The following is a 27,080-nucleotide window of genomic DNA, read 5'->3' as shown; positions in this document are numbered from 1 at the left end:
TTTATTGCGTTTTCACTAAGGGCATCTGATCAGCCACGCTTTCAGTTTGTACGTTTGCATGGGGATCTTTGTAACCGGTTGTGATATCAGTGTCCAGCGATTGAAAAAACTGAGTCAATTAAGTATCTTGGTGTCCTAGTTGACCAACATCTAAGATGAAGTGAATATGCAGCCTATCTTGTGAAGCGTCTCAAGAGAATATTCTACATCTTTTTCAACATCAGGAATGTTCTCTCCACGAAAGAATGTTTTCGAGTTTACGAGGCTCTTGTACTTTCTGTCCTTAGATATGGAATTGTAATATGGGGTGGGGCGAATAGGTATAACATGGGATGCCTTGAAGTTGTCAATAAGGCCATACTTAAAATAATCCTCAAAGTGGGTAGAAGGTTTGCTACTGAAAGGCTTTATGTAGAGTCTGGTCAATTAAGTATAAAACAACTGTACATTTTTGAAGTAATATTGAATCAAATGAGAAAGAAAAAAAAAATGTATTCAGCACGAGTTACAAACCAGACAGATTCTGCGTGGAGATCTGTTTGTACTAAGGTTCCATAAAAAACACTTGCAGGAGAGCCTGTCATATTATGGTCCAAAATTTAAGAACCTCCTCTCCCAAGAACTTAAATCAACAACTCTTGAAAAAAGTAAACTTTTCAGATATCATCTCCGAAATTATGTGATTCTGATAGATTCGAAGCCATCCTATCGGCATGATTTTTTGTTTTCTGTTTTTTTTTGTTTTTTTTTGCATTTCTTCGATTTGTTATGCCTTTCAATTAGTAATCTATCTTTTTGTTGTTTCTCTTTCAACAAATGTATTGATTTTTTGTTTAACTGGGGAGAATGTTCATCAGTTGTAGAAGCAGATAATGACAGCATACAAGCTTGCTTAGGCTGTATATTTCTGCAAGTGAAGTTTTTGTCTGATGTATATTTATATCTATTGATGAATAAAATTGAAATTGAATATGTGTTACTGCTATTCGGCTGCTACGCACTAACCGTTACTGTTACGTGCTCATTGTTATTTGACACTGCCCAAATGCACACCAACAACATATATTAGCCGTTATTTTCATTTATGACTAAATTGTTCCTTTTTTTTTGGTTGCAAATCTTTAGTAACGATTTCGTCAAATTGTGCTACTTGATTTGCATTCGAGAGAAATGTCTAATTCTGATGACGTGACAAGCGTCAGAGGCGTTCTTCCTTTACGATTCCATTTTCTCGACGATTTTTTCCTGCTGCTTGGTTTTTAGTACTCATCGTTTTTTAATCGTGTCAGAAAAATTTATAACCCTGTTAGATTCTCCTGTTAGTTTCGGATTTTACGCCCCTGAATGAGTGCGCCACGCCGTTTGGTGAAACGAGCTTTATGGAACGGTTTCATAAATCCCTCCTGGCAGAAATGCTCTAATGAAACAACATCTGGTCAAACCCGATCCCATGAAATTTTCACGAGTCTTTCATTGACAGCACCAGGTAGCAACTCAAAGTAATGTCACTTATATGAGGGCCGTAAATTTGGAATAATGGAAGCGCGTGACACTTGCCCCATTGGAACAAGGGGAGTCGGCACTTGGGAAATCGGGTTAAGGATTTTATTACAGGACGATTGTTCTATCCGTAACGCTAGGACGTTCGGGGCGACCGCATAAAAATGGATCTGTATTAGTCGTTTTTCAAACGGAACGTTCGTTGCACATGTTTTCCAGTTTTTTCTGGATAAAGACACATCCGGTCTGTTCGTTTTGAATGGGTTGGGATATTTGCACATTTAGTTCGTTTATTCAAGCAGTGGTAGGACGCCAGTAAAATGTTGCCAGACTGTCAGAACAATCCAAATAAATTTTGAGATTCTATTGCGAACGGACCTATTTATACACTGGAAGATTAATTATGATTCATTCAAATTATAAAATCAATATTTTATACATTCCTTAATGATGTGCTAATATTTTAGTAGGTGATTTTTGGAGCCATCTTAAGAAAAAAACCTTATGAACTTATGTCGTAAACGTGCTAAGTTTCAAGATACAGGGTGGTAAATTCTCCAAAAAAAAAATCATTTTTTATAACCACAATCATAGGCGTAATGAGATTTCCCTCATGGATTAGAAGAAATAAAAAAATTAGAAGTAATAATCAAAAGAAAATTACAAACAATTGGAAAATTTTGTTTTTTTAAAGTGGGTGTAACCACGCCAATGACTACAATGATGCCATGGAGTTATTTCTATAAAATTTGGTATACGTTTTCACTGCATCCATATACAGGGTGTTTCCTAAACATGCGGCAAAAATTCAGGGGGTCGTTCCTTGGACTATTCTAAGAATATTTTGTCCCTTGATGATTTTTGAAAAACCTATTTGTTTCGAAGATATAGGGGAAACAAAATTTCAGATAATAACATTTTATTATGAAAAATTACATGAAAATTCAACTCAACCTACAAAAACTGTTGAAAATGACCACCTCTAGCCAGCATACAAGCATCCAATCTTCTCCTCATTGACTGCCGAACCCTTTCAAAAACACCAGGATCATTTCTTATTAAGTTACACCCAGCAATGATCCGATTTCGCAAGTCTTCCACATTTTCTACTGGAGTGGTATAAACTAATGATTTTAGATGGCCCCATAGGAAATAATCTAAGGGTTTTTAGTAATTGGAATGTTGTTAAACAAATTTAAAAATAAATTGTACCTACTTAGTAAACACAGTGCGGTACGCATTTTTATTTAAACTATTATTAATTTTAAAAATATGAAAAATGTTGTTCGCCCTGTATGTTCGAAACAAAGAGGTTTCTCAAAAATCATCCAAGGACAAAACATGCTTAAAATAGTCCAAGGAACAACCCCCTGAATTTTTGCCGCATGTTTAGGAAACACCCTGTAAATTTTTTGAAGTACAAACAATTTTATTATTTTTGCAGTGGCGACTGTTTTTGCATTGAATATTTTTGGAGAAAAAAATTGTGCGACACTGTTTTTTCTTGAATTAAAAATGATTTTTAAAATTCTCATTTATGTCTGAACAAATTTATTTCCCGATTTTAATTTGTTCGGCGTATGGTTTTCGTTTGAAAAATGAAAATCGTTTTCATTCAGGAACAATTGAATTGCTAAAAGTGGGTTGACCATTCCATGGAAATTCCTTGCGTATTAGCTAAAATTAAATTAAAAGCTCAAATTGGTTCAAAATCGAATGAGAATTCTAAAAATACATTTTTCTCATTAGATTTCTTAATTATTTATCTTTTAATATAAAACAAAACTGAATACTTGGAAAAAAACACAATTTCAATACAAAAATCACCCCATGACAGTAATTTGTGTCTAAAGTGAAAAAAATTATTTTTCTAAGCGAAAACCATGCGTCGGACCAAGTAGAATCAAGAAATTGCACCCTATCAAAAATCAATGAGAATTTCAAAAATGATTTTTAATTTGAGAAAAAGCAGTGTCCTTCCATTTTTTCCTCGGAAACATTCAATGCTCGATTTTCTCCTCAAAAAGTCATGGACCAATATGGTGCAACATTTGATTTTTGTACCAAGATTTATGCAAAGAGCTCTTATATCTTCCTGGACGGCGGATGGATTTTGTTTTATCGATTTTGAAGAACAATATATTCCGAAATGAAGACTGAAAAAATTTCAGGGAGAATAATTTTTTTTTTCAAAAGTTTAAACTACACCTTCATATGTCCCATTAGACATCATTTGAAATGTCTTTCAATCTACTATCCATTGTGCCTAAATTTGAAAATAAATTTCTACAGGATGAGCTAGGAAAAAGCGAATTCTAAATATTACGTACAATGAAACAGTTGGACCTTCATACGAAACGTCAGTTTCATATTACCATATAAATGAGTTTTGAAGGGAGAAAAACTAACTTGAAAATTCTTTTTTCTGGCTAGCCCAGTAGAAAATAATTTTTGAATAAGTGTTTATATTTCTTATTTCTCGGTATGAATAAATAAACATTATTATTATATAGTGAATAGTGGATGAGAGCATCACATAACATATGTTTTTTTTTGAGACCCTGCTGCTTAGTTACAGCCCCCTAAAGATAGGCCCGAAAAGTGGTTTCTAATTAGTGAAAAGTTCATAATTTTTTTTTTTGTTACATTTATCTTATATTTGTACCAGTTCTCAATAGAAATATCATTTTGACATCCTGCTATTGGCTAAATTTATGGTCGAAAATAATTCATGTCTCCACAACTTAGGCGTATCATCTGTTGATAATATTTTTTTCTCAGAAACCGTGAATTTTATCAAAAAATTACAAGAGTCCTGATTTGTTAAGAATTGACCATTATATCCAAAATTTATTTTCTTATGATGAAATTTGAATATAGAAAAAAGTTATTGCGAAACAAAATTGAGGAGTGGCTTGTTCTACCCCCTGGAATCATAGAAGAACACCATCAAAACTTTTTTTGAATGCCTTCTTGCGCGCATAGAGGGTCAGTATAATTTCATTCTCTTGAATTTTTGGTTTTTAAGAAAAAAATTAAAAGCTTCTTTTCGGGCGCAATCTTTAGGGGGCTGTAACAAAGCAGGGAGACCTACCCAATTTTTTGACAAGCAATCCCCGCCTCAATTTTTTTGCATTTATCCATATACACCCTGTGTAAGCGCCAGGTTCGAGTACTAAAGAAACAATAAAGGTGAACAGAAACAGCGAGTGGGTCTCCCAGAATAAACAACATGAATAATAAAATACCTCATAAAGACATCAATGACAATAACCAAAACCCACCTCCATATAATACAAATTCTCAGAAATATTGATGGGATTCCTCACTTCCTCAACGCTTCCTAAATCCTTCGAGAATACGTCAGTAGTAAATAATACATAACGAAATAGCAGTCAACCGGTCTTACCATTTTCAAACTTTCACTTTCGATATGAATCAATGAGTCGAGTCACATTCGAGGCTTCCATCAATTTTTGATGATCCCTTATGGTCCCCTTTCGTGAAGAGGGGAAGAGAAATTCTCTTCACGGAATAGAATTCGTTTTCATTCATCAATAGTTTACTTTCAGAAATTATTTTTCAGAGATAAGCGATGATTTATAAGATTGCAAAATTGCTCGATTTCGTTTGAAAACCTTTCAAAGAATTTGTTTTTCTTATTGGGAAAATGGCTTTTCGCCTTCAAAGAGAAACTCGATATCATGAATTTCAAATTATACTTCTGAACATCTTTCATGTCTGGAACGTATTGGCTACGGAAATCATATCTTATATTGTTAAAATTTCATTTCTTTTGTGAATCTTGTAATTCAAACACAATAGGACCTGCTCCTTTGCTCTCTTCAATTTATAATAATCGTAAGCCAGCAAATCTACTTAGTTGATATATTCAAACAAGAAGACTTTAAGGCGATGGAACTCTTTCAGTAGTTACTAATTGATAGTTCATAATGTCATGACTAAAACAAGTTTTAACCTTTTAACGATTTTACAAACAAAAATTGGAAATTTACATTTGGGATCTTCATTGTTTAACCGCATACTTTCGATCTTATTTCAAGTTCATCATCTTCGGAAATAAGTTCCAAAAATGGTACATTGGTACAGAGTAATAATATGGATTCTGGTACAAAAAGATGATAAGAAAACCAAAAGAAGCCTATGAAATTTGGTGAAGAAGGAAAAATTCTGTGATTTGACACCGTTAGACTTCTTTTTCTGGAAGTCAGTCCAACAAGGATAATCATCAAAACGTTGAAGCGTTGAAAGCTGAAATTATTGGTAAGATAGAGCCGCAACTATTTCAGAGTATGATTGAGAATTTAAATTGAAAAATTGACTACTTAGAGATGCAAGAGGTAGTTACAAGGAAGGTATAATTTTCAGTGTACCCATCATAAATGGCAAACTTTATATTTCGAAAATAAATGAAAACTTTTTAGTTTCAATTAAAATATTGTCTTTTGATTAATTATTCCTGGAAACTCATATTGAAAGACCCTGTACTAGGGATTCACGGCTGGGCTTGATATTCAAGCTACTTGGCTTGAGCTTGACTTGAAATCAACCCAAGTTTAAGTCAAGTGGTAATTTTTCAATGTCAAGTCAAGTATTTATTTATTGAATTAACATTGAAAAGCTATTACTTGACTTGAACTTGAGTTAATTTCAAGTCAAGCTCAAGTCAAGTGTAGCAGCCGGAAATTTCAATAATTTTAACATCTATTGCTTTCCAAAACGTCGTTCTATGTATAAAATTATTCAATTAATTGAAATTGATACCTAAATATATTCAGATATTATGACTTTTAATAGTACAGGGTGGGATTCACGGCTTGGTTTGATATTCATGATACTTGGCTTGAGCTTGACTTGAAATCAATTCAAGTTCAAGTCAATTAGTAGTCTTTCAATGTCAAGTCAAGTATTTATTTATTAAGTACTCGACTTAACATTAAAAAATTACTACATACTTGACTTGAACTTGAGTTGATTTCAAGTCAAGCTCAAGCCATGTAGTATGAATATCCAGCCAAGCCGTGAATCCCTACCCTGTAGTCATAATATCTGAATATATTTAGTAAGGTATCAATTTCAATGAATTGAATAATTTTATACATAGAACGACGTTTTGGAGAGTAATAGACGTTAAAATTATTTAAATTTCCAGATACTACCAAGGCGACAACGGCTGCAAAATTGCATTTTGTACAAGTAAGAATTCATTTAATGTAATTGTAATAACTTTATGAAATTGGTATAAATTTCGGAGGGAATTGATATTGGATTGATTCCTTAAATTTACCGAGTCTAGGGTTCCTATATAAATAGACTGGTTTTTCTACGTGTGCGATACTTTAATCTAAACCTTCTAATACATCTCTGCAGAGTTCGTCTACTTATTATTTCCGATACGCAACGCATGCTAGGCACGTCTCAGACTTCCTTCGAGAGTTCAGCCATTTAAGGCATAATTACCTTTCTTGCACTTCTTCTGGATGGTCTTCGTTGCCTCGCAGGTGGTTTGATTGCCCTTCTTCAATGTCAGTGATCTCGATCGCATATTCGTCTTCGGGTCACACTCTGACCAGGCTCCCTTGCCGTACCTGCACTCCTCTGGAATAGAAATAGACTCTGATTAGGAGGATAACATCTCGAGAATCGTGTAGGATCAACTTCTTGGAAAGCACATATGTTCGAAAATAAATATAAATGGGAGAGATACCGGGAGTATTTTAGCTTTTTAGATCGACGCATTGGCAATGAATTTTGAAAATAATATTTCAATTTTCATATTTCAACGTCCTTTCAAATGAAAATAAATATTGATGTGAATGTTGAATAAAGTAAAGATTTCAAATTCAGAAAAGTCGAATTCTATTGACTTTCATTGGGACTCGACTGATTTATGACAAATTTTGCATGCTTGTTCCAAGTGAAGGGTGGGCAATCACTTTTTTCAAATGTTTTTATTCTACCCTCAATATACTAAAAATGTATTCAAGAAGTACCTGGTTTTTCACCATAATTTGACCCCCCCCTTTAACTTTGTTACTGAAAGAGGTACAAAAAAATGTTTTCTACAAAAGTTTCACGAAATCGACTAGCATTTTTTAAAATGATATCACAAAACGAAATATATACAGAGTGGGCAACATATTGATTGCAACTTCATTTTTTCGAATGGAACACCCTACATATCTTTCTATATTTGACTAGCTCTTTTTCCCCTGATTTCGAATATATAACATATGTTTGGCCTATCTCTCTTATTCTGAGTACCACAGAGTTGCAAATTTTAAAAACCACCTGGCATGCTCAGTAATCAGTTTTCAAGTGGTAGGCTGCGATAACTCAAAATGCCCTTTTTTTGAGTTATCTCGTTGGCAATTTGACTATATGTCATATTGTTCCAACGAGATAACTCAAAAAAGGGCATTTTGAGTTATCGCAGCCTACCACTTGAAAACTGATTACTGAGCATGCCAGGTGGTTCTTAAAATTTGAAACGCTGTGGTACTCAGAATAAGAAATATAGGCCAAACATATGTTATAAATTCGAAGTCATGGAAAAAAGAGCCAGTCAAATATAGAAAAATATACAGGGTGTTCCATTTGAAAAAATGAAGTTCCGAACTCCGATATAGTTATTTCAAAACTGATGTCTTCACAAATAAATTGCAATTTGAATGAAACACAATAAATTGTACAACACATTCGGACAATTTTTCTTTGCGAATTACTCAGTGCAGTTCTTTGATAACTACAGTATTTTGAAATTTTGTGACGAGAATGATACGAAAAAACCGAAAACAACGGGTGAGTGTTTAACGATGACGAATGCAAAAATCACAGATGGCAAATAAGGGACATAGACGTGCTCGTACTGCAATAAAAGTAATCATCTTGAAAGCGATAATAAACTCAATGAACTCATAAACCGATTTTTCACTGCCGTGTAGATTTCAAAGGGAATAAATTTATTAGTGCTTCATTTTATGTGAAAATTTTCGTTCTTCGTCTTTGTGAGAATTCTGCAATTTTATATTTTGGAAATCTGGAGAGAATGGTGTAATTACCCCCAGTTCCCCCCATATCTACGCCCTTGTGAATATTCAGTATGATTTTGAATTCGTTATTGGGAATTTAGTAGATATACTAGAAACATCTGAAAGAAAACTGAATACACTGCTCAACAATTGATAGGGATCACTTACTTGTTCTAAATTTATTTCTGAAATATTCGTTCCAAGATTATAAATTTAGTCAGATATCAGAGTATTTTCAGTTGATAATATGGTTCACTTGAGAAAAAAATGAAAAAATGGAAATTTGGAGAGAAAAAAAAGACTTTATTAGGAACACTCAAAATTCTGTGTTTGAATAACATAAAAATTTTATGATGAAACCACAAGAAGGCTGAAGTTTCGGTTAAGCTAGTACCTAGTTGGTCCCCCACGAGCTCGTCTCAAGCATTCTACCCTACGAGGCATACTTTCGATCAAACGATTTATAAAATTTTGGAGCTAATTCGTCCAAATATCCCGTAAAGCGTTAGAAAGGTCCTCCAGGTTATTGATCGGTTGTTCTAAGGTTGACAATTGTCTAGACATCTGAGACCAGACATGTTCGATGCAATTCATGTCTGGAGAGCGAGCTGGCCAGTCCATCCTATCAATAGCATGAGTTTCTAGCGCTTCATTAACCAGACGACTACGGTGTGGACGGGCATTATCGTCAATTAAAATGAAATTCTCGCCAACGGAACAATTATGGGTTCAATAATCATATCGTGATATCTCTGGCTGGTCATGGTGGTGTTCTGCAGAACAACCAACTCTGTGCATTGGTTCAAACAAATGCCTCCCCATACATATATAGAACCTCCGCCAAAAGCTGTTGTGGGTACCATAAACTGTTCTGCATACCTTCGACCTCTTTCCCTCCAAGCAAGAATACGTCCATCGGAGTTGACCAAACGAAATCTAGACTCATCCGTAAATAAACATCGGCTCCAATCTTCAAGTGTCCAATTGCGGTGCTCCTCAGCCCATTGCTGAGGCCAAACGTCTTCTCGGCATGACTGATATTGTTCTCATTTCTTCAATTATTGTCACCTTATGTGTTTGAACGAGAGAAAAAAACAGATGTAATAACAAATACCACATTGATTTTCACTCCACCTGTAACAGCCTACAGATAATAACCGATTTTGTGAACAAGAGCCGATGAAGTGAAGAAGACTTTGATATAATCAACTCAAAACATCTTACCTACTCCTTAGAGAACATATAATGTACAGATATTCACGAGATAACTTGAAAAAAATACAAATGAAGAGAAGTTCATAAGTGATCCCTAGCAATTGTTGATCAGTGTATTTGAGATTATTTATATTATCTTTGGTATTCACTTTGACCTTCAGTTCAGTTTCCCTCAAATTGTAGAACGAATTTTTCATATTTAATTTTTCAGCCATCCCCTCTAAACAAAATTATAGGCTCGTTGGAAAAACGCAGGTAACCAGAACAACTTTGCGGCGTGAACCGAAAACATAATATCCAATTAAAAGAACAAATTTCTCTCCCCAATAAACTTTACACATCAGTAAATTCCTGTACCTAATGGAATCTGCAAACACATGTTTATGTGGAACGAATTGGTATTACTTTGATTAAAACCACGTTCAGACGGTGCCACGAACATTAATGGTGTGATATTAACGTCATATACGTCCGTTCGTATCAGTATTATATGACACAAAGGTGTCGTTTAGCGAAGATTAGCTACATTATAAACGGAATCACGCAGCCGGAATGGAATTTTTAATGTAACTGACTATTAAACCAAGTCGTTTCATTGAATAAATCATCTACGTGTGTGTTGGGATAGGGCTGACCGCGGTATGCAATTTCTGCAATATCCATTTCAGGATTCCGATTGCTGAACTTAGCCTGAAAACGAACGGAGTGGGTAGGTTCATTATACACTGGGTCCGTAAAGTATGGAACAATTTCATTTTTAGCTAAACAGACCATTTTAAGAAATAATCCACATCGATTTTTCAATTTAATTTACCGTATTTTTAAATAATAATCTAATATACAGGGTGAATTACTTTCGAGTTTTTTTCAATGGAACACCCCCATTTTGTCTCAATTTTCCGATTACTCTAGCTTAGCTGATTCCAAAACTGTAACACATGTTGATTCCAATTGGTACAGGGTCGACAAAAAAACAATAGTTTTGTGTGTATTCATAAAGTAACGCGTAACATTCTTTATTAGTTAAATTAACAATATTATCAAAAATACTTATTGTCTAGCGGCATTTGGTTTGAATGTGACACCCTGTAGTTTGTTACATTTTTAGATAAATAAAAATGAGCTGTTACCAAACATGTTTGGTACTTGTGGTCTAGCAGACAGAATATGAAATAAATTATTTCTAACCATTAAAAAAAAAAGACATAGTCGTCTAGTTTTTTGTGAAACGTCATCATTTGTTTATTGCCGCTAGACAATAAGTATTTTTGATAATATTGTTAATTTAATTAATAAAGAATGTTACGGGTTACTTTATGAGCACACACAAAACTATTGTATTTTTGTCCACCCTGTACCAGTTGGAATCAACACGTGATACATTTTTGGAATCAGCTCAGCTAGAGTAATCGGAAAATTGAGACAAAAGGGGGGTGTTCCATAAAAAAAAAATGACGGTGACGTCATTACTCGAAAGTATTTCACCCTGTATATTAGATTTCTGAAATTTTCGGTTTCGATTCTGGAGTCTCTTGCACATCAGCCATGAGCAATTTTTCAATCAACTGTAGTTTAACTCAAGAAGAAGGAAGAGTCGTTCTCACTAAAAATTACGACGTTGACATGTCTATGAATAATGCAGAAAAAATGAGGAATTTCGAATCTTGAGAAATTTTTTTCGTATAACTAAGATTATCTATAATTTTGAGTTCCACATTTTTGTATGGTTTGATGACCTCGTATACAGGGTGCTTCCTAAATATGCGGCAAAAATTCAGGGGGTTGTTCCTTGGACTATTCTAAGAATATTTTGTCCTTTGATGATTTTTGAAAAACCTATTTGTTTCGAAGATATAGGGGAAACAAAATTTCAGATAATAACATTTTATTATGAAAAATTACATGAAAATTCAACTCAACCTACAAAAACTGTTGAAAATGACCACCTCTAGCCAGCATACAAGCATCCAATCTTCTCCTCATTGACTGCCGAACCCTTTCAAAAACACCAGGATCATTTCTTATTAAGTTACACCCAGCAATGATCCGATTTCGCAAGTCTTCCACATTTTCTACTGGAGTGGTATAAACTAATGATTTTAGATGGCCCCATAGGAAATAATCTAAGGGTTTTTAGTAATTGGAATGTTGTTAAACAAATTTAAAAATAAATTGTACCTACTTAGTAAACACAGTGCGGTACGCATTTTTATTTAAACTATTATTAATTTTAAAAATATGAAAAATGTTGTTCGCCCTGTATCTTCGAAACAAAGAGGTTTTTCAAAAATCATCCAAGGACAAAACATGCTTAAAATAGTCCAAGGAACAACCCCCTGAATTTTTGCCGCATGTTTAGGAAACACCCTGTATATCGACAGATGTGGTGAAGGTGAAAGAGGTAGGTATATGCATGATTTAGGATTTTCTGATCAAATTTGGTTCAACTCATAAAGAATATTCATTGTCAAGAAATTAATGAGCAAGTCGTTTCATTGAATAAATCATCTACGTGTGTGTTGGGATAGGGCTGACCGCATGGTATGCAATTTCTGCAATATCCATTTCAGGATTCCGATTGCTGAACTTAGCGTGAAAACGAACGGAGTGGGTTCATTATAAGTGCTCAATGCTCATACCCGTACTTTATTACGAGGCTAAGGATAGGGGTAGATATTGAAACTCATAAGAAATGTGGTAGTGGTAATGACGGCTTCAAATATATTATGCCTCTCCAAAACGAACAGGGAGTAATGGGAATTCATGAATTGGACAATTTTCGAGCAATCGATGTGGAACTCTGGGGGTAGGTGTTCCCCTGCTCCCTCTAGGTTATTCGAGATTGGTCGGAATCGTAAAGATTCCGTTTCTCTATTTCAGTCTAGCAATGAGTTCATTACAGTACTAAAAACAGTGCTGTAATGAACTCATTACAGCATTGTTTTCAGTTAGATATATTTTTCGTTTTGTGGTTGTCCTCACCGAATTCCGATCCTATCAAATTTCAATACACTTCAATATAATATAATTTGGATGATGTGAAATGATTTTAAACTTTATTCACAATTTCTCTTGATTGAGGTGGTGTTAAATCGATTCCGTCAGACATAATTCATGAATTTACACGTAATAATAAATTATTGTCAACTGTACAATCAAATTTGATTGATATCATTTCAGTTCAATGTTTCCTTTTTTTGTGAATATATCATGAAGTGTATTATTTGTAATGCCTAGAGGATAAGTACATTGTACTTTGTGTCAATGGCCTAGCTGCTGGGACACGTTTATTTAAATAAAAACAAAATTATTTCAAAATTCGAAACGTAGATACGATTCAAACTCCGTAATCTGTCAATTTTCGTAACAATCACACCAACTGCCAAGATACAATACACTAGGAGTGAATTATACATTGAATTTCGACCATATTTCACAAAACTTGACTAAAGTAGAGAAAATATTGTTTAACATTCGTTGCAAAAGGCAATTCCAACACTCATGCGTTCAAAAACTCGCCACATCGTCGTTTTCGAATTTCGCAATCGTGTTGGAATAGGAGCCCATTCTGCAACTTGTTTTAGAATATACTATTTCTAGTCATTCAAGATTTTCCGGAATTTTCGGTTTCGAATCTGGAGTTTTTTGCACATCAGCCATGAGCAATTTTTCAACCAACTGTAGTTCAACTCAAGAAGAAGGAACAGTTGTTCTCGCTAAAAATTACGACGTTGACACGTCTATGGTTTCTGCAGAAAAATGAGGAATTTTGAATCTTGGAAAATTTCACGACAATTTTTCGGTATAAGATAATCTATGTATAATTTTGAAAATGAGGTCCACATTTTTGTATGCTTTCATGCCCTTGTATATATATAACGGCAGATGTGGTGAAGGTAAAAGGCATATAATATGTATGATTGGATTTTCTGATCGTAGTTGGTTCAACTCGTAAAGAAAGAATATTCCCTGTCAAGAAAATGATGACGTTGCAGAATGCGGAAAAATCAGGAATATCGAGAATTTTTTGGAATTTTTCTTAATTTTTTGCATTGAATATAAATTGGCGCTTGGGGTCCCGAACGATAAGATTTGACTCGAGTATGAAGAATGTGTGGCAAAATTCATTACAATATTTGAGAGAAAGATTACAGCTTACAAACATTTACAGTGAAATATTTTCATTGAAATTCTGTACGTTAACAATGATACCCATACCTTTCGATATTTTAGTCTATTATTTGTGATCGGACAGAAACTTTGAAATTTCATGAGAAAAGAGTTTTTCAAATGAATTACCACCAAAGTTCTAATTATAAGAACTAGGTACTTGCACGAAACTAATGAAAAATAGGTTTTTGCAACTAAATTGTAATTGTAATTGATTCTATTATGTAAAGATCTATGAGTGAAAGATGTTAAATACAAAGCATCAAATATGAAAAAATTCATACCAAAAAAAATGAAAGTCATAAATATAGTCATGAATTTGTAGATACTGCCATCATAATTATCAATACAAAATCTTTCAATTTTGTTATCATACGAGTTGAGATAAATTTGGTGAATTTGATTAGGACAATGGCGAAACGTGACAAAATGGCGAATGCGCTTAAACCAGGAACCTAATTTTATTATAAAATTATCATGATAATTACTTATTACATATTTCTTCGTTTGTGAAGGTACATCGAGACTTTAAGGTCTATTAATTGCGCTCATAAATAGTCCAAGATTTCAAATCGGACAATAATTGGAATACTTACTATAAATATTTAACATTTACAAATTACATACCATGATTTAAATTTAAATTTTATCTGTTGCATTGTGAATTTTTTGCAGGGTGATATGCATTTGGTCTACCTTTTTCAGAGTAAGTCATATGTCAATTTGAAGGTCACTTTCAAGGTCAAATTGCTAATTTCAAACAGAAAAATGGATTTAGTTGAAAAGTTCCCACAATCTAAAAAGTGCCATTTTTGAGATTTTATTAAGGAAGTTTGCATGGGAGTAATCTTCCTGAATGGGAATCATACCTGAGTGTTCCATTTAAAGTTAACTTGTTGACCTTGCTTTGATCTTGAAGGTGACTTCGAAATTGAAATTTGATTCCTAAAAGAAGGTAGACCATATGTAAATTATACTGTGAAATTTTAGATGGTGGATGGAAATCTTTATACAGACGCACGTTATCTAAAAGCCATCTAATAACGAAAATCATTTTGGGGTGGTTGAAGCTTTTTGTTGCAATTTTCAAGATATAAAAATAGTGACAAAAAAAGTAACAAAAGATTTAAAATTGAAGACCCTTTGAGCTATAATAAACGTAGATCGCAAATAAAATGATTATATTTTTGAAACATGAGGGTTTACTTCTTCCTTATTTTTATTGATCAGACCAATTGATACCTAGTCATCGGAAACATTTGAAATTCAAATGCTACCGAATTTTATCAACCTATTTCTACCCCATTTCGTCCAAAGAAACACGCCAGATGCAAATGAAGAGTAGGTGGCCGGTAATCCACATATCCGTCCCACATTTGAATAGAGACAACCACATCCAGTGGGAACAGTGTCCTGCGCTAAGAATATGCAACCCAAATTAGCCCTAACTTGGGGAGAAAATGCAAATGGGGGTTTTGGGGATGAACGCTAACGACTTAAGCCGACGTCAGTCAGTGTCAGATATCAGAATTGTAAATTGCTTGTTTTACCCGTTGAAAATTGAGGCAAAGGAGCCTCTATCTCACTTCTCTTAAATGGCGACATGAAAAAGTTAAATGAAGACGTCGAATGATTACATCTAGAGTTTGTCGAAGTCTTCACGGAGAAAAATGGTAATTAATGTATTTGCATTTTTGTGACCTGAGTGTCACGTAGAGAGTAGAATTCTGGAGTTGTTAAATTAATTCTCTCGCATATTTTTCGGCTTATTAAATTTTTTCAAGGGATTATTATCCTGAGAGGCGTTGAAAGGTGGGTTTTATCACTGTTCTCGAGTTTTGCTTTTGTGACCTCATTTTCGGACTGAAAAAATATTCGCTAGATAGATATTACATTATTCATTTCATATGCATCGAAATATTTCAGCTTTTAATATACACTCTATCCGTAAAGTATGGAACAAATTCATTTTTAGCTAAACAGACCATCTTAAGTGATAATCCTGAAACACGTCGATTTTTTATTTTAATTAACCGTATTTGAAATAATAATCTAATATACAGGGTGAATTACTTTCGAGTTATGAAGTCACCGTAATTTTTTTTTGAATGGAACACCCTCATTTTGTCTTAATTTTCCGATTACTCTAGCAGAACTGATTCCAAAAATGTATCGCATGTTGATTCCAATTGGTACATGGTGGACAAAAATACAATAGTATTGTGTGTGCTCATAAAGTAACGCGTAACATTCTTTATTAGTTAAATTAACAATATTAACAAGGTGATACAAAACTTTTAAATCTATGTGTATAAAGGGTGTTTCCAAATAAGACGTGAACCTTGTTTATATGGCTCATTTGCTGTTTTGAGCCATATTAGGTGATAACCAAAAAGCAACAGTTTACGAGATATTTGAATTCTTGTGATTTTTAAAAGATTTCTGACCTTACTTCTTTCTTCGTCAATTTTTTCTATGATGATCAAATTTGATTATAATAATTCAATTATTATTGTGAAAACCTGTGAGAGATAACACGTTTCGGTGGTGCTCCAAGATTGTTCGATTCATTCAGAGTGTTTTATCGCAAGAAAATTTCATTTTCTGTTCTATGTGATTTACAACTTCCACAATTTTTGATCGTACATAATTTGTATTGATTCCTTCAGGTATTATCTGTTGATATTGCATTAATTTGGATTATATTGTTTATTTTGAATCCTCGTTACCTCGGTTTTCAATTGATTCAGGCCTGACGCTCTGCATATGTTTCTTGAGATAATCTCGAGCACATTCTAAGGGGAGCCATACCCGATCTGACTTATTGTTTATTTTCACCTGTGTTTTTGATCCTCTGTTTTCTTTCATCCTATTCTCATCCTAGGCCCACCTTGTACGTTTATGTAAGTCTCACCGATCGGCCTCGGCTGAGTGAAGCGTGTATCCTTTGTTTTTCATCCTTTTTTTTTTATTATTCGGAATTCGATCATCCTAATAATGTCCAGCCAGCAAAGCAATAATCCCCGTCCGCTTCGGAGTAAGACAGGTGCAGCGGAGTCCCAAACCACTGGTTCATCGAATCAGTTGGACATGGTTTTGTCCAGATTGTCTATCCTCGACGGTATTGCTAGAGATATTGCTGAAATTAAGCAGGCACAGAAAGAGCTTTCAGATAAACTGAGCAGATGTGTAAGAAGTGTGGAGGCACATGACAAAATGTTGAAGCAGCATGCGTCATCATTGCAGCAAGTCAGTGGTGAGCTCAGTGTCCTCAAAACTTCCCATTCAGTTCTGAGGGAGGACGTTTCGGGGTTGAAGAATCAGTTGGGATCAGTTGATGTTGTGGCGTTGGAGAAGGCTAGCCTTATATTGAAAAGTGAAGTGTTGACCTTGAAGGATATCGCTGGTTCATCCATCTCGGCAGCGGCAGCTGGAACCGATGGCTCTTTATTGTACGTTAATCCAGTCGAGTTACTGGATCGTGTTAAGCGAGCTAACAATCTCATTATCCGAAATGTTCCTGAGTCAGTAGATGTTATAACAGATAAAGCTTTAATTCTTGATATTATTTCGAAGATCAGGGACGGCTCACCCTGCGATATGATCGCGACCAGAAGACTCGGTAATTTGCGACAGGGGGCGCCCAGACTGGTTAAGGTAGAGTTTTCGAACCCGGCGGTACCTGCCAATATCCTACGTCATAGACGGGTCCTTGCTGCCTTTGAGAACTACGGGAGGATTTCAATAGATGATGATAAGACGCCACTTCAAATTAAGCAGCTTCAGGACCTTCGCAAGGAGCTTGAAAGAAAACGTTCTTCTGGGGAGACTGACCTGACTATTAAATACAGGAAGGGAATCCCTTCGATAATCAAAATACCGTCCTCAAAAAATTGAAGTCTAACTTGATTACGTTACCACTTACGAATATTGTTTCTATTAACTAAAAATTCGAACAGTTATCTGTCTTCGCTTGTGATCGTGTTGGAATCAACTAACGCATGATTTTGTTGGAGCTGCGTCGGTGAGCGTGTTCAAGAATGGGTTCGACATCTGGTGGGCAAGAGTTCTTGAATAAAGTCAAATATATTTTCAAATATCGGATGTTTCAATATGTGTTGTTTTTCCTGAATTGTTTTGGTGTTATTTTTTCACATTAGGTTTTATTTTGTTAAGAGTTTAATAGTTTTATACTCAACTCTGTATCCAATGTAATAATAATAATAATAAGGATTAATTTCGTGGCCAGCGAGAAGTCCAGACCTAACACCGTCAGAACATACGAAGCAGCGAGAAGATTAAAAGTAAATTTCGTGGAAAGTAACAAAGGAAGAAATAAGAAAGAGGGCACGTGCTTAAATAAGGAATGGAGGAGGTAATTTCAAACTAATTTATGAATACATTTTCTACTGAAATTTTGAGTTTAATTGTGATAACAAAATATTCAATTCATTATTTTTCTGTCTTTGCTTCTTTCCCTTTAAAATGAAAATCTGCTGAAATAAAATTAGTGCCTGCATTCTAACGAAAACTTTTTTATGAAAAAAGTTGAGCAAGTTTTAAAAATAATTTTGTCATACATAAATTGTGTAATTCGAAAGTTGCACGCAAATTTATAAATACTTTAATTTATAATATAAGAAATTTACTAGTCTTTTCTTCATATACCAACTTTCAAATCCAACTAATTCTTATTCAACATTTAATCCAGCATAGTTCTGCTTTTTTCATATATATCATATCCTGCACTGTTTCGTGCAGCAGTGAATAAGGTCACAATAGCCAGAATGGTCTCCAATATCCGATAACGGATTGGCACTATCAAGAAGAAGAATCATATCCTTCTGTAATGTGAATAATACAAAATTTAAATCAAACTTGGCCAACGTAGAAAAAATTGACGAAACATTAAGTAAGGATGGAAATTTTTCAAAAACATAAGAACTCAAATATCTCGTAAACTGTTGATTTTCGGTTATCAATAAATATGGTTCAATCGATAGCAAATTAATGATACTAACACCTCCTTCAAATTGGAATCCCTCACAAATAAAAGAGACAAGATAATAATTCAGATTTTCTAGATCACCCTGAATATGAACACATTCATATTAATCCATTAATCTTGTGGCTAAAAGAAAAGAACTTTCATTGCGTGAAAATTGTTTTTTAATTTATACATAGAATATAGACGTACCTCCCACGAAGGCCATTCAAAGTGGTTAGATAGACTGGAAATATGAGCGTGCAATCTCTTTCGAACATCAAATGAACCTACCCTCCTCATTAAATGTAAATATATTTCAATTACAAACCCTAAACTGTATGAAGAGGGGTGAACGTCAAGTACATACGCCTCTGTTGTTTGATAGTTTTCAGGGGGGGTGCGACAGCATTCACCCTCACCGAAAACTATAGTACAATATGAGAGGAGGGTTATCGCATATTGTTAAACTTTGAAGCAGAATAATTATGAATCTAATTGATGATAATAGATATGCGTATAATTTTCGGTTTGTTCAGTCAGTCCAAAACTTTAGAGAGAGTGCATTCAGAAGAAAATTGGCATATTCACACATTAACCTTAGAAGCAGATTACGCATGTCTCAAAGAAATTGATCCTTATGTTCTGAATGGTTGCTTCCTTTAGATTGAAGCTGCAGGTGTAAAAAATAATCAACAGAAATTAGGAAATTTAAAGCTTAGATATTTGTAACCATAACGCCATCGAAATATTAGTCGCTTTGTGTCTGTATCATGAAGTTATTCTCGATTAAACATGTCAGCTTAAGAGCCAAATTCTCGTAATTTACGGGTGATTTTATTTTTCTGCTTTAATATGGAGAAATCTGCGGTTGTGGCTCATCGAATGCTCTCAAATACCTATGGTGAGGCCGCTTTTAGTTAAAGAACGTGCCGAGAGTGGTTTCAACGCTTCGAGAACGGTAATTTGGCGTCAAAGACCTGCTGGTAGTGGAAGCGAGAAGGTTTTCGAAGATGCAGAATTGGAAGCATTACTTTTTTAAAACTGGTATCAAACGCAACAAGAATTGGCAGAGTCATTCGGAGCGACGCAAAAAGCAATTTCAAAATGCCTGAAAGTCATGGGAATGATTCAGAAACAAGGAAATTGGGAGCCGTACGAGTTGAAGCCGAGATATGTTGAACGGCGTTTGTTTGCATGTGTACAGCTGCTTGCAAGGCAAAAACGGAAGGGATTTCTGGATCGAATAGTGACTGGAGACGAAAAATGGGTTACTTAAATCACCATCGCAGAAAATCATGAAAATATCTCGGCCATGCTTCCACGTCAACGGCCAAACCGAATATTCACGGTTCCTTAGTATTTGGTGGGACCACCAGCTCGGCGTAGTGGATTGATAGTAGTAAAAACCAACTGAAACAATCACAGGCGATCGTTATCGAACGCAATTAATGTTTTCGAGCCAAGCATTGAAAGACAAACGGCCGCAATACAAAGAGAGACATGATGAAGTGATTTTACAGCATTACAATGCTCGACCCCATGTTGCGAAAGTGGTCAAGACATACTTGGAAAAGTTGAAATGAGAAGTCCTACCCCACCCGCGGTATTCTCCAGACGTTCCATCCTCGGACTGTCACTTGTTTCGATCAAAGCCACACGGCCTGGCTGACCAGCACTTCCGGTCTTATGAAGAAGTAAAAAAGTTGGATCGCTTCAAAAGATGACCAGTTTTTTTCAACGCGGGATTCGTACGCTACCCGAAAAATGGGAGAAAGTAGTGGCCAGCGATGGACAATACTTTGAATCATAAATGTATAACCAATTTTTTTACTATAAAGCCTCGAATTACGGAAAAAAACGGCGGAAGCAAAGTTGTACGCCTATGTATATTATAATATCCGTAAGGATGATCCTCAGTGTAATACACATAGATAGAGGGAGTATATTTCATTTTCAGTAAGCAAATTTTGTCCCCAACATGAACTATCGAATTTGACATGAATCGCGCGGAAATGAAAACATATCATTGATACAATATTTCACTTAATTCGAGAGTTTCTCCACAGAGAACGCAATTCTAATGTTCCATAGTGCATCAACGTCTCATATTACTCAAAATGTATTGAAAAAAATACCTAAATTTATTAGTAATTCAGAAAACAAACTTCAAGCGCGCCAAACGACGTAAAACAACGGATGACACTAGGAGAGCAAAAGTTGCCAAACCTCGGATTTCAGCAGGTAGATACAGAAAATAATGAATATTCCGCTTACTATAAAGTCGACAATTGGCAAAAACAATCAGGAATCACTCAAATGAATATATTTCATTGAATATAATATACATTCATGACTGTTAGCCTTTTGTACATGATTGTTTTAAACTATGTGATGATTGTTGTTTGAGAACATAGAATATTCATAGAAAATACTATCATCTTAGCAAATTTGCTAAGATGATAGTAGAATTGTGGATTTGAAAATATATTACAATCCGACAACGTGATCTAACCATGTTGTGGACATGAAAAATTGCGTATACTTCCTTTATTTATGTATACTACTCTATGGGATGATCTATTCAGGGAACAAGCGCTCAAAGATCCGATCAAATCAAATCTGAATATGGCAATTATAAACCGTCAGCCCGAAAAATGAAATCCTTCCAGCAGGATCCTCTTACTTAACCCTCCATAATTCATGAGAAGCGTCGTCCAAACGTGGAAAATACCAAACAATAGAGCCATCAATCCAAATTTGCACTATTGATTGATTCGGGAGCGAAGTAAGGAACGGACCCCCTTGTATACAGGGGGAGTAATTTATTCCCGAGTGGTGAGGCGGAACAGGGTGTGCCTTCCGGTGCAACGAACCTTCGCATTTAAGCGCGGCTTACATTTCCAAGCTTTTCCTTCCGGTTTCCTGGAGGAATAAATTGCGAGGCCGTGATCTGGGATCTGGTTCCGACCGACGACGGCCAATAGCGCCGCCGGGCGTCCGACGCCTTATATACGCAATCATAAATAGTTCTGGGCGTCCGAAACATGTGTAGGCGGTCATGAATATTTCCGCGATTTTCGGGTTTTTCCGGTTCGGTGGGAATGCGGAAGGGTTGCGGGATTGATGGTGTGACAAAATGATCGGTGTATCGATAAAGGTGGTTACGCATTGATGGACATGTTGTACGGTTCGTCGGACGTTGGAAAAATGACGATTTTATAAATGTCAGTTTATAATGTTTTTTTTCCTCAGTGAAATTCAACGGAAAATAATTTTTATCAATGGTAAAATTCAAAACACTACGAAGATGAAATATATGAAAATATTTTGCCATCAAAGTTACTGTTGATTTCTTTTATAGGGTGAGATCCCGTGAACGCTGGAATTAGGTCATAGTATAAAAGCTGTATATCATCGTGTATTTGGCAGGTGTTTGAGTAAATAAAATTGGAACACAATTAGGGAAAGTCTGAGCAAGATGCATAGTGCGGGTATGGCGAATACTCGATTTCATCAAAAAACTACTTTAGAAGGTGTTACTGGACTGTCTTGTCGTTGTCGGTAAAGTTAGCAACTGAATTTCGCCATGACAGCTGATCCAAAGCACTTGTTGTGAAAATAATAATTAAAATTTTCAGATTTTCTGTTATGATTTTTGTCAAGGTAGGTATGTATATTGCTATTTTTTATCAGTTGTTAACGAATAAATCTGTTTAATCTGTTGACTTCAATTTATGTTTGTCATTTTTATTCATCGGTAGAAATTTTGCAGTAAGCTAAACAACTTCTGAATATAAGTGCTTTGGGCAGAAAGGATAGGGGCAAAACGGATAGCTATGAGTTAGTTCGATAATATTTTTTTTATAGAAATTAAACACATTTATTGAGTCCATCAGCATATATGTATGGTAGCATGTGAATAATTAGTGTGACATCAGTATTACACTAAATATATCATTATTTGTTTCAGATGGTGTTTAAATCAAACGCTTATACTGAAGATTCTATAGATTGCAACCAATGCAAGAGGGGGGCACACAAAACTGAACGCTTAATTCTGGGCCTCAGGGATAGGCATTGACTACTGTGATGAGTGTGAAGATTAAAACAATGATAACCTTCTACCCGGAGGTCGGACAAAACGGATAAAAGGCATTTTTTTGTGATAAAAAAATGTATTCACAAGTGGTTTAATTTTGATAGTTTTTATTAGTGTTTTCCAAAGATGATTGACTAAAGCACAAATTAATAATAAAAAGACTGTTGTTGACTAGGAATTTGTGTATATTTTTAGCCTTTCTCTCAATTATTCATGTAGCCCGGGCTTTGCCTAGGTCATAAATATTAAAGCTGGAATTACTATTATTTAATCGCTTTCAGAACGTCCTTCAACTTTGTGCCTATTCATTTGTTTCTGTTTTTCCAGTCTTCCATCACTGTTCACCGAAGCATAACCATATTTGTCATGCGAAATTGTCATAATGAAAATAACAAGTTTATTGATCTTTTAAGACATAACAAAATGTGATGAGACAAGTCAAGATTATACAAAAATAAAAACAATTTAGAGACTACATCTAACCAGGAAGCTATCATCCATGAAATATTCTTTAATGCTAATTTTTTGAATTTTTTCTTTCTCAATAATTTCACAACTGATAGTACACTGATACATAATTATACAAGATGATTTCCTGATAAACAGGAGATGTTTAAAATTTTGCAGTTGCAGTGTGAGAAGGAATACACAGAGTTCGAATTTTTGGTTGAATAATCATGAAAATCAGATAGTTTAACAATAACGGGTTCATTTCCTCAACATGAAGTAAGCATTGATGTATGAACAAACAGCTAAATGTAAAAATTTCTTGTTTCCTAAAAAATCTGCCTACATGATTCACGAGAATACAAGTTGAAAATAAGACGTATAATTCTTTTTTGGGCAATATATACTCTATTGTACTCTACTGAATTACCCCACAGTTAAACTTTATAACTGGAAAAACTATACATCAAACTATAGTAAATATATGTAAATATTATAAAATGGAGAGGAAGCGAGTTCTTCACCCTACCGATCGCATAACTAAGCAGCTACCAATTTTCTTGCAAACCGAGCAATCCAAGTGGATTCCCAAAACTTTAATAATTAATTATCTGCTCACTCAGAGCATTAGAACAACACTAATTCCAAACCTACCAATCAGCTCATTGCACAATGCCCTGAGCCCCCCAGGACTCTGCGCTGAGACAGCCATTGATATGCCATCATCAAATATGACCAATTTTATTACAAGATCACGACACTTATACGATCCGATATATCATTTATCAAAAGAAGAAATAATAGTGGTCCCAGAACAGAGGCTTGCAGAACCTCTAGTAACATTTCATTTCTGTAAGATGTAAAGTGTCCAAATCTGACGGATAAAGTACGATTAATAATAAAAATTTTGATCCATTCCAAGAAAACCACGCGAAAACCCACGTTATAGTTATAGAGCTCACTCTCCAAGAACACCGGACGGTATTTTTGAACATAATTTCAAAATGTTTCATAATCAGATAACTATCACTTTCATAATTTTCCCCCGAAAAAATATGGTTCATTTTACCTTTGACTCTTGCATTCTCTGTATTTCAAAGAAAAATTCAAATTATTTTTGGACATTTTTAGACAGAGGACCATAAAAAATAGCCATTCTTTTTGATATAACTCTTATATCATTCAACATTCTAAAATAATAATTACTTAGGGGCGATATAAAAAACCAGGCTGTCTTAAATTAAATTTGAAACTCGTATCCCTGATACTACGACCAAGTCGTATTCTCCACCACTTAGATACCTCTTGTTCGTGCACAGGTAGGAGAAAATTTATGCGTGGAGGGAAACAATTTTCCTCCTTTCATAACGTTAAGAACCCCGCTAGAATTCAATAGAGGCTTATTTATGGTGAAATTAAGGGTGGAGGTTTTGTGATGCGGAAAATTGAAATAGAGTGAGATGATAACAGGAATTTATCAAAAGGGGTGAGTTTGCTAGACCTTTCAGAATATAACGATTAATATCTGAGGTGTGAGAGCATATTAACTTGTCGCTGATTTTCGTCAATTCAATCTATCCGGTGTTATAATTCTGCATTATATTCAGCAGTATTCATTATAACGAAATTTATGTTTGAATCAAGACGTTAAATTACTTTTTATCCACTGAGAGAAATCTCGATGCTTGTTAGATAACAGTCAAAAGAATTGGTTTGATTCTGTTTGTCTATTCAGAATGTATCTAGAGGTGAATTGTGAAAATTGAATGAACGAATTTCAGTGTAGCTAATATAAGGTGGAGTAAAAAGAAATTATTTTGCTCGGCATTTTTTGGGACCAGCTGGGAGTAGTATATTTTGAGTTGTTAATACCGACTTAAACAATCACAGGCGATCGTTATCGAACGCAATTAATGCGTTTGTGCCGAACATTCTAAGACAAACGGTCGTAATACAACGAGAGACCTTATAAAGTGATTTACATCATGACAATGCTCGACCCCATGTTGCGAAAGTTGTCGAGACATACTTGGAAACGTTGAAATGGGTCCCCAGTTTTTTCAACGCGGGATTCGTATGCTTCCCGAAAGATGGGAGAAAGTAGAGGCCAGCGATGGACAATAGTTTGAATCATAATTGTATAACCAGTTTTTTCAGTTGTAGGCCTATGTAATATTAACATATCAGTGAAGGACGAAATTTAGTGTGTTCTGTTTCTGTTGAATATGTTATCAGTTGGGTTTTATTGAAATGTGACAATTAACACCCAGTTGTTACAAAAATTGTACCCAGTTTTAAATTGAGTAATTATTCGTAAAAGCTAAATTGCTATTAGTGTAAAGTTTAGACCCTAAGTTGAGATTTGAATCTCATACATTCCATTAACTCTTCAGAATTGAAGTAATTAAAATGAAAATTGTGACAACTAGCCTAGTTTCGTAACGTATAATTTTGCAACGATTTTGCACGATTTAATTCATGCTACGCTACTGGAATTTTCAAAGACGCGGTAATTTGTCGATTCATCGTATGCAATTGGTTGCCGAGGAAGCGCCAACGGAGGCCCGTATCTGGAGAAAGAAATAGAGAGAACTTTCTGAGAGATTTTCAATAATTATCGAGGAAAGATACATATTTTCTTTTAGATTTCAGCCATTACCAATTTGAGATTTAGAATTTAATTCATCGGCGAAAATTGTGTCGGGATTCTCGCAGCTCCCGTGCGAATGGAACAATAGAAACCTCTCTTGGGATTGAAAAATATCACGAAGTACAACAATAGAAATCTCCATTGGGATTGAGATATCGTAAAGAAAAACGTCCTTGCGATATGGAAGTTGGAATAGTACGTACGTTAAACCACTTTAGTTCCTGAAACTGAGAAAAGATCTGGTGTTTAGAAGACTAAAAATAATCTATAGAAGAGATTCGACCCTAACAGCACAGTAACTTATTAAAAACTGATTTAATTTAAGATTTTATTTCAATATCATTTGTTTAGAGTGAAAAGGATCGATCTTTGTATATTTTAACTTTATTGAATTTGTAAAAACCAGGGTAGGAGTGTTGTTGCCAAATAAGCCAAACCACCTCTAGAAATCAGTCTTAGAGTCTTAGGGCAATTGTAACGTTACAATTTTCCGAAGTCAACAATGAAACTGCACGTTCAACTGTCCACCCCTGCAATCTTTTTCCAAGCCTCCCTGATGTGCATGCCCCACCGTAACGGATGTGATTGCACTGCGAAACGCGAAATCGTAACAATTATGAATCCCATCAGCGTAGGAACGATTTTCCCCATAAATCTCATTATCCCAGATACCCGTTTGCCCGGTGTGTCTCTGTTTGAAGAGCGTAAATCGCGGCTGGCCGAGAGAGTCCCGTTCTGGAGCGGGTAACGAATGCGTGCCGTTCCCGGAACACAAAGGACCCATCGATCCGGGGTTCCGTCGCCGAGACCGGAAAATGCAAGGTTCGCGTTCGCTTTCCTAATCAAACATAGAAGGCGCATTTTTTAAGGAGAGAAAGGGAAGATACATGCAGGACTGGTATAGGATTAATGGGACAGATGCGGTTTGTGCAGGGCTTTGTCGGTGGGTTTGTGAAGTTA

The 27,080-nt window shown here is 35.1% G+C and overlaps 1 protein-coding gene across 3 annotated transcripts in view; it reads right to left on the bottom strand.

The window, feature by feature from the left end:
- The window catches only part of LOC123673868 (midkine-like), a 167,452-nt gene that overhangs the window by 28,723 nt on the left and 111,649 nt on the right, over nucleotides 1–27,080 (bottom strand). For all 3 annotated transcript variants that reach the window (XM_045608592.1, XM_045608594.1, XM_045608593.1), the window contains one exon: nucleotides 6,982–7,119. In XM_045608592.1, coding sequence (XP_045464548.1) covers nucleotides 6,982–7,119 — 138 coding nt within the window. The remainder of the gene's footprint in view (nucleotides 1–6,981; nucleotides 7,120–27,080) is intronic.

This window comes from Harmonia axyridis, chromosome 2, assembly GCF_914767665.1.
Source record: "Harmonia axyridis chromosome 2, icHarAxyr1.1, whole genome shotgun sequence".
NCBI lineage: Eukaryota > Metazoa > Arthropoda > Insecta > Coleoptera > Coccinellidae > Harmonia > Harmonia axyridis.
This window is presented reverse-complemented; position numbering and strand designations above follow the sequence as displayed.